Below are 9,648 nucleotides of genomic sequence, written 5' to 3'. Positions count from 1 at the left end.
GATAAAGTTTGATATCTATTAGGTTTTATAAAAGACATTATAATAACATCAGTAATCGTTGTGAAAATAGAAAACCCATATTTGTTTCGCGGATTTATATGATGGGTCGAACCGATCCATATTGAAGTAATATTTTAAGAAAAAATTGATTTTTTGGTCCTGTATGTTTGTCATTTTGCGATTTCAGTCCTTTATTTTTAGATTTCAATTTTAGTCCGCTATCTTTATTTTTTTGGCAATTTTAGTCCTTTTTCCGACGTGGCGCTGACGTGGCACCAATTTAGTGCTGATGTGGAGCTGACGTGTACAATGTCACGTAATCATTTTCGAATAGAAAGAACAGAAATTGCCAAAAATCAAACATGCAGTACTAAAACTGAAATGTGAAAACATAGATGACCAAAATCGTAAAATAACAAACATACCGGACTAAATTTGCAATTTTCCCTATTTTTAGCAAGTAATAAATTTTCATGAGTTGGGTCAGGCCAAAAATCTATATCACAAAATTGATATGTGAAACGGTTTCTTAAATGTTTTTTGTGGTTTTTTTAATGACATTAAACTTCTTGCAAATAAAGTAATTAATATGGTTGGTTTTCAAAAACATATGGGTTTCAAAGATCTGAATAATTTTATATAAGAGGTTTTATGGTTTTTCGGTTTCACGAGGAAACAAAAAGTTATTTGCCTCCAAAAACTGTTTAGCAATGTGTTTTTGATAACTCTCAACTGGATAGAATTTGATTTAACTAAATGAAATTTCTAAAAATTTATAATATTAATTTGCACACATTTAATTTTATTATATAGTATGATAAAATTATTTTGTAAGAAAATATTTTTTATATATAAAAACCTCCATTATGTTTAATACAAAAGTCAAATTTATCAAATCTTGGATACTTTTTTCTAAAGTTGCTCTTGAATTAAATATAGACTTTCCCTTTTTTAAAAAAAATATTTAACAAAATATGATTTTTTTTGTTTTAAAAATAAATTTTCTTCTATACCCTTAATAAAAAAAATCCCATTCAAAAACAAATAAAAAAATATCAGTATTTACATAATTGTTTTTAATAAATAAGGTATTTTTTAAAACAGTAAGTGATATATAATATTTGTAATATCAAATAATATTATTTTTAATTGTAAAATCCAATGCTTAAATAACATTTAAAATTTTACCAAATACCAAAATTAAATTCCAAATTCATTAATTCACAATCCAAATCCAATTCTCTAAATCTCAAATTTTTATTCAAATAAAGATTGTGTAATGAGCATGAGTTGAAAGACAGTCCAGCACAAAGCCCATTCCTAATGTTGAGTCGGCCCAGTTAAATGTCGTTTTCGTTGAATTATACACGACGAGACTCCAAATATAGCCCATACAAATAACCTGAATCGGGCCAGCCCTTGAGGGACCTTCTAGAAGCACTATATCCAAATTGAATACAAATTTGTTGTTAAAAATTGAATATTCGATCCAGTACAGTATTTATTTTTTTAAAAAAATGTTCTTGTTAAAATTTCACATTGTCACTATATTGTGAAAGTAAGGTGATGCAAATTATTTATACCAGCGATTGCGAACAAATGAGATGTCTTATATACATCATAGTAACGATACATGGTGTACCAAAAGTTCAAAACCCAGTATATGTTGTTTTCTCAACAACAAAAAAAAAATAATAAATAAATAAATGGTAAAATTGCTTTTTTAATCTTTTATGTTTGTCACTTTGCGATTTTAGTTCTTTATATTTTCAGATTTCAGTTTTAGTCTGCTATCTTTATTTTTTTGGTAATTTTAGTCTTTTTTCCGATGTGGCGCTGACGTGGCACCAATTCAGTGCTGATGTGGAGCTGACGTGTACAGTGCCACGTAATCATTTTTTAATAAAAAATTTTTAAATAAAAAGGACCGAAATTGCAAAAAATCAAAACATGCAGGACTAAAACTGAAATGTGAAAACATAAAGGACTAAAATCGCAAAGTGACAAACATACAATACTAAATTAGCAATTTTCCCTAAATAAATTCCAGCATATGTTGTTAAATGGTTTCGGAAATTTTGACTCTTATTTATTTATTTATTTTTCTGGATTTATCGTTGAGCCCCGGCCGTCTGCGGCATTGGTATTTCAGAGACCTTGTGTGCTTCCTCTACGTTATTGTTCTTCTCGGATGCATTTCTTTGTAACTACGCAACGAGAGCCAAAGGGTCGAATTTTCTTGAACATGAATTGAATCCATGACCATAAGAACATGATGGCTATAAGACACCTCTTTGCAGTTGTTTTTATTTTTTTTTGGTGACAAGGCTGGAATATGAATGGTTCTTCCGATTTTGTCCCGTGACTTGAACACGCCAGAATCGAGATGAAAATGGGGAATATATACTCAGCTCAGATTAGTGAATTAGATCTCGAGTGTTTTAATTTGTTCTCGTTTTATTCTTCATTTAGCAGTAGCTTGAATGTGTTGCTTCTTTTTCCTTGTTTTGGAGAAAAAAAGAGGGTGTGCTACAATTTATATATCTAGTTTTGTAGTTGAAGAGTGGTAATTAACTTGACTCAATATATATTTCGAAATGGTTTCATTGTTATGGACCTGATTAATTTATTGGGTATCAATTGTAATAAGCATGCTTAAGCTGCACATCTAGCTATTTGTTTATCTATGTGTTATTAGAAACAATTATGCTTTAAATTTACTCTCTTTTAAATGATACATGGGTATTTGGAGCTAAAGATTTCATATTAATAACAATATATATCCATTGAATTTTTTTGAGATTTTAATTAAATCGTCGTTCATGCTATTTTTGAATCGTTATAGTAGATTTCATATATATGCTGCTTTAAGTCATTTGACTTCAAATCCAAATCTTGCAATATGAATTGGATCAACAGCAATAATCTTCACTATGGCAACTCCTTCCACTCAAACAAAAAATATAGCCAAATAGATATATAGAAGAATATATTTTGATAAATTATATTTAATTTATACCCCACTTTATATTTGAATAGCTATGCTTTTTCTTTAAATATATGTGACTAATTACTGATATTATAAAATACCATTGACTATATATATATACATATAAAATTTTCAAATATAAAAATGAATTGACAAAAGGCATGCAACAAAGGCCATGCTATGTTACAAAAAGGGCTTCCATATATGGAGCCAAAAGCCCTAATTAAGTTGGCCAAATATAGTGACCAAACCCTAGACAACAACACACAAAGCATAAAGCACCAGCATGTCTAATCATATATATAGATACATAATCCATCACATTAGTAAGCTCCTTATTATGGCTGCTTCCGCACTCTCCCGGTCCGTCGATTCCAAGAGCTCGGCTAATCGGCCGCTCAGATTATCGACCTCTCGGTGCAAGTTCTTGATGTAGTTACATGTCTCCTGCAATATCTTCGCAGCCGGAACCTACACATTTATTTTTGTGTGATGAACGTTACAAATTCAAGATTTCTTGCCAATTATGAGTTAATCATGCATTTGATTCTAGACACGATTCTTGAAAAATCGGGGTTTGTCAATTTATACATGTTTTTGTTGTATTTCATGTAACGTAACATAACAAAAATGAAGGATAATAATTGAAGGAAATTGTAATAAAACATAAGAGCCCCACAAGACAAGATAATAAATAATGTGAATTGAATGAGGTTGTGGGCTTGTGGGAATGCATGAGCCGCAAGATCCGATACTTATCACTTCAAAAGAAAACGAAAGGCCACACCAAAAAAAAAAAACATAAAATAATACAAAATATTGCTCATGCGTAAAACATAAATTTCACTAAATACACACATAAAAATAATATACCTTTTTTTTTTCTTCCCATATATTAGAAGTACTACTGGCGCACCTATTTTGCATTATTTTTTAATCCGAAAATCGAAATTTTATAAGTTTCAAAAAGAACATTGAAAATCTATATTTTCATATGACATTTGGTTCTAGATCAATTTCAAACGAATGAAATTCATATATAATCTAATATCATATATACCTTGTCGGATCGCCGGTGGCCGCGTATCTCTGGTAAAAATTGTTGCAGTTTGTACACGAGATCGGCGATCTGATCATCACTTATCCTGGAAACTCCCGAATTCCCTGAACGTGATCTTCTGCTAGACATTGTGATCAGTTAAATATCTTACCGGATAATATTGGTCGATTTTTACGAATTTTTAACGTTTTAAAGAAAAACCCTGAATTCTAATGATAAGTGTTTTGAGACAGGTTATGGAGAAACAGATAAGGAAGCCATGTATATGATTAGTTTTTTAGCAGAGAAAGAAGTGTGAAAGGTGATGAAGACAAGTGCATGGGAAATGGGCCTTTTTAAATAGAGTTTCGAGTGTGTGTGTGTCTGTGTGAAAGAGGGAAATAAGTATGAATTATGAATTTATGATTATTGTCCGAGTTGTGAAGAAACAAATGGATTTGGATGTTTACAAAATACAGACAATTATGTAACCACAAGATTGAGCTAGAAGTTAATTTTATGTTTTAAAATATTAGTGAAAGCAATGTTATAAATTGATGTATAAAAGGGGATATTACCAAAACCGTAACGTAAGTTGGTGTGTTTCAGATTTTAATCGAGTCAAATTTGGTCACAATGTATTTATATATAATAATAAGTTTCTTTAATTCTTTTATGTGTTTTTTTTCTTGGTCATTTTTAATCTTATGTCTAGAGCGCAAACACGTTACACACATTAAGTGATATGGTTAATGAGATCCTAGCACATGAGTAATACCCAAATCATATATTCAATGACTCGTATTTTTACACGTAAGCGTAATTAATTATATATTGTTGACGTGACAAATCATGGGATATTAGATCTATCATTGGGGTAATACCCATGTGCTAGGTTGAACTCAACCATACGACAAGATAAAAGAGCAAGATAAGTCCCCTTAACCAAATTTTAGTGGGTTGAATAATTTTGTTCTAGATAAAAAAGAATGTTAGGTCGTCCAAATTTTATTTTTAAAAAAATATGCATTAGGAGATTTTCTGGGATAAATTCAATTTTATCCAATCCGAGTATATATTATAACCCGGCCATGCTCATGTCCTTCTCTTCTCGAAGTGTTCCCCAAACTGCTAAACTAGGGTTAATAGTTGAATTGGTTGAACAGAAATTTGCTCGTTTACCCAACTTTGGGGGACCTCTTTGTGTCAGCCCAACCACACAATCCCACGTTACACTATATATATATATATATATATATATATATATATATATATATTTAGTGACGTACACATGCCCCGGCCCCGATGGAACTTAATTAAAATAGGCTAAAATTCTCCGATAGATGTCCGAGTATAATAGAATTTAGGGTTGGGATACCAAACCAAAATATCGACTTTTTGGGATATCGTACCAAAATTTTTTCGATATATAAACATTTTTTTGGTATATCGAATTTTTTTTTTCGGTATTTGTACGGTATACTGAAAACTCACCCCTATAATAGATCATGAGTGCTTGATAAGTTATAATAAATGTGTTTCTCGGTTTCTTGCTGTTGACATTTACTTTAAAAAATTTAGTGCAATGCAGTTTACCTGATTTGTACATTGTATCATTTAGCCCAAAAATTTACCTTATGTACACCGAAAAGTATGTTAGGTAGGTCTTTCGAATGTTGAACATGTATACACAACTTTTTGTATATATATATATGTATATTAATATAGGTTTTTTCCTCATTTAGAGTCTAAGACCACTTGACCAGTATAAGTATTATTTATACACCAAAATAAATATATGCCATCGAATTTAAGTCTTAGCATGCTATCTTTTCTTTTTAAAAAAATTAGAGGATCTTGTGTATACAATTTAATATAAGTATTACAAGTAAAACTCTTTTCTTTTCAAGGAAATGTAGTTTTCTTTTGTGGGACAAATTGAAGAAAAAACAAATTAAGTATGAGCAATGCTACATGTACAACAAAATTTGTACAACAATTTTTATACCACACAAAATTCAATACAAAAATTTAATTTATCAAATCTTATAATACATTGAATGCAAAATTTCACGATATAATATCAAAATCTCACTAGATAATAGCAAAATATCACGGCATAATTGTTGTAAATATCGTTATACGATATATTGGTTGTACCTCTAAAATTATTCATTTGATAAGCCCCGCATTCGATTGGAAATTATTTCCAAAATATTATAGCTAATTTTTTTTCCCGGCCCATCTTTTGAAAACATAGCGAAAATAAGCTAAATGCCTGCATTTGTACAAAATTTTGGATTTATTTCTTATCTATCCTAAAAAAAAATTAAATGAAATTATTTTCTTAAAAGATTATACTACGTACATCGGCGTGTGTATTAATAATTAAATACAACTGATTAATTTATGGATATGATTTTTGTTTGATAGTAATAACATTTTTAACTAGGATCTCCGCGGGATAACTCACATCAAATTAAAATCGTAAAACTTGAATTACGGAAAGCCATTTGTTTATGTATGAAAGCCATATAAATATTACTAAATAGAAACTAAAACAAAATCATATATATAAATCGACCGAGAAGGCGACGTTAGGACAATTCGATGAAGATTTATGAATTTATCGACAGATCGAGGTAATTGTAATATTGTTGGAAGATTTGATATTTTTGTAGAAATATTAAAATTTATATTCAAAATAAATTTGATTCTCAATAGTAAAAATAATTAAGCTTCTTCAATCGACACTAATTAAACATATAGATTGTTCACGTACATACTGTGCAAATCTGATTGCCGACGCGAGATTTCTTAATCATGCCATTATTATAATTAATTGTAATATCTTGTTTATTCATTAATTAATAATTGTGATTTGCTTTTATAATATTGTTGTACGTAATCTCACGTCGGTAGCAAATCTGGTTAATGGATTGGTGGCCACTTAATTTATTAATATTTAAGCAGATCCGAATTATTATATATTTTCAGAAAATTATAGTGTTTTATACAAAAAGTTGATAAACATTTTATTTGATATAAACAAAGATTATCTCTATAAAACACACTTATGATCCAGTTTCAAGGGGTCCTTATACGTCGTCATTAACAGTATACACTGCTCATTTTTTAATATTTTATTTGCCTTCATCACATTGGAAAACAATTGCCAAATCCAGCTACCCTGAATTTCGATAGGTACTCCTTACCAGAGCTGAGGTGACGTTCAAGAGACGATTGTTTCAGACCCAATTTTGAAAAGTTAATTTTTAAAAATATAAGGAAAAAATGAAATTTTTTCAAGTTAGTAAACTATATATGATTAAATTGATGAGTAATGTTATTGATTGAGGAAAAAAATAGTCAACTTGATTATACTAAATCAGTGCTTTGAAACACGAGCTGGTTTAAGCTACAACAATGGTCAAATAATTAAACAAAACTTTACAAGTTCAAATAATCATTCATGTCAAATTGGATACTATAATTTAGTTAGCAAGTATTTGAATTCATTAATTAAACGAAAATAATACAAAACAAAGAAAACTCATATCAAATAAACTGAGTAATTTATATGACATTGAAATCCACTGAGATTGATATGAATGTATAACATTATCAATAAATTATATTGCAATAGCCTCATGGGGTATTCGAGTCAGTAGAGTAGATAAACTCTTGATACTTGATCAAGAGTTCGATTCTACCTACGGTCTATCAATATCTTCTGGGAAAACATGTCGCACAGGACTTGGTTAGTGCGATTTAATAGGCTAGCGTAGTTTGCAAGGTATTGTATTAGCCCTGAGTTTTATCCAATGCACACCGAAAAGTAGCGACTGTATGTTCTCATGTCAAATAACAAATTATATTGCAAAATATCATAAATATATATAACAGTTGATAGATCATTAAATTAAAAATGCAAGGACACTTACAAATCAGGTAATATATGCCTTGAATCAATGTTCTAAAAAGCGCTAGGTGGTAGACGGGCGGCGACCCACGGCCTAGCGCCTAGCCGTTTAGGCGGTTAACCTAAAAAATTAAAATTTTGCAATATTTATGAGTTTTACTATGAAAAATAATCTTTATGTCTTATGTTTTTCCAGTTTTAATTTTGTATAATTTTTTTTTAAAATTTTAATAATATAGTAAAATATATATACTAATATAGTCAATACTCAATAGTTGGGGAGACAACAAAAAGGTTGAAGATTGAAGACAAGTTCACGGCGGCTTTTCTCTGTTTTTTTCCACTTTTTGTTTTGTTTTGTTTTGTTTATTCTCTCTCTTAATTGTGGGTTTGTGGTTCTTTTTCTTCTTTTTAAGTTTGCTTTATTATTTAAAAAAATTTAAAAGTTTTTTTTAATTATTAATGGGTAAACCGCCTAGACAGCAGGTGCCTAGGCGGTGCCCAAACCGCCTAGGCGGCTAGTTAATCGGGTTACGCCTAGAGGCATCGCCCAGCCACTAATCGAGGCGATGGGCGGCGGCAGGCCTAGGCGGATATTTTTATAACACTGCCTTGAATTATGATGAAAACAGAGCATGCGCAACTGCAACACATTGGTCAAATCATAGTTGTATGTGACATACATAAAATTTTATAAATTCATACAAAAAATTATAATAGAAAGGTTGATAGTATGTGAATGTATACTGAGAATTGGAGTGGAGATGAATTAAAACACAATTTTGGATAAGAAAATTAGTGAAATTATATATATAAAATAATGATAACGGTCAAGTATATATTTGAGAATTAAAATTCATAATAGCACGATGTATATTGACTTGGATACAAGGACAAAGCCAACAATTAGTTTAGGATATGGTTGAACTTAATGTAATAAATTATATATTATTTAAAAAAGATAATAATGTATATGTAATCACATATATAACAAAAAATCATTACATTGTACTATTCAATAAAAATGGAAAATTGTTTTTTTTGTTATATATATATATATATATATATATATAAAAATATATATTTCTCCTTGCGATTTTGGTTATCTATATTGTCAACTTTCAACTTTAATTCACTTTTTTTCCGGTCAATTTAGTTTTTATTTTTCGATTTGGCGTTGACATAAAAATAATGCAGTATTGATGTGACACAGATGTGTATACACACAATCACCTGCAGTGAAAAAAGACTAGAGTTGCCAAATAAAAAATTACAAGACTAAAATTAAAATTTAATACATAGAAGACCAAAATTGCAAAATGACAAATTTATAGTACCAAAAATACAGTTTTTCCAAACAAAAAAGAAGTTGTGGACTAGAAGTCTAGATTTTTTTTTTTTTTTTGAGGCACACTAGAAGTCTAGAATTAAGGAGATGGACTGAGTTTCGGGTGTGAAAAGAGTGAGCTTTAATAAACTAAGTAAAAACATTATACATGTAATAGAAAAATTGGGGTGAACAGTTAGAGCTGTAAGACGGCCAATCCATGACAGGGCGGGGTGGGGCAGCTCACCATTCTGGCGGACTTAGAAATCCTCAATCCAACTCAACCCAAGGTGGGTTGCGGGTTAGGCGGACAGGCCCGCTGGTTGGCTCACAAAAATAAAAATAAATGAATAAAAATTATTATAATTAAT

General features: G+C 30.0%; 1 protein-coding gene across 1 annotated transcript; it reads right to left on the bottom strand.

Annotated features, from left to right (window-relative positions):
* Positions 1-3,201: 3,201 nt before the first annotated feature.
* Positions 3,202-4,257, bottom strand: LOC140884502 (transcription factor PRE5-like). Its single transcript, XM_073291276.1, has 2 exons — positions 4,050-4,257; positions 3,202-3,460 (listed from the first exon to the last, which is right to left on the bottom strand). Exons 1-2 carry the CDS (start codon positions 4,176-4,178, stop codon positions 3,308-3,310), a joined length of 282 nt encoding a protein of 93 aa, XP_073147377.1. The 5' UTR covers positions 4,179-4,257; the 3' UTR covers positions 3,202-3,307.
* Positions 4,258-9,648: the final 5,391 nt, after the last annotated feature.

This window comes from Henckelia pumila, chromosome 2, assembly GCF_033568475.1.
Source record: "Henckelia pumila isolate YLH828 chromosome 2, ASM3356847v2, whole genome shotgun sequence".
Taxonomy (NCBI): domain Eukaryota; kingdom Viridiplantae; phylum Streptophyta; class Magnoliopsida; order Lamiales; family Gesneriaceae; genus Henckelia; species Henckelia pumila.
Note: the sequence above shows the minus strand (reverse complement) of the source record. Positions and strands in the feature narration are given on the sequence as shown.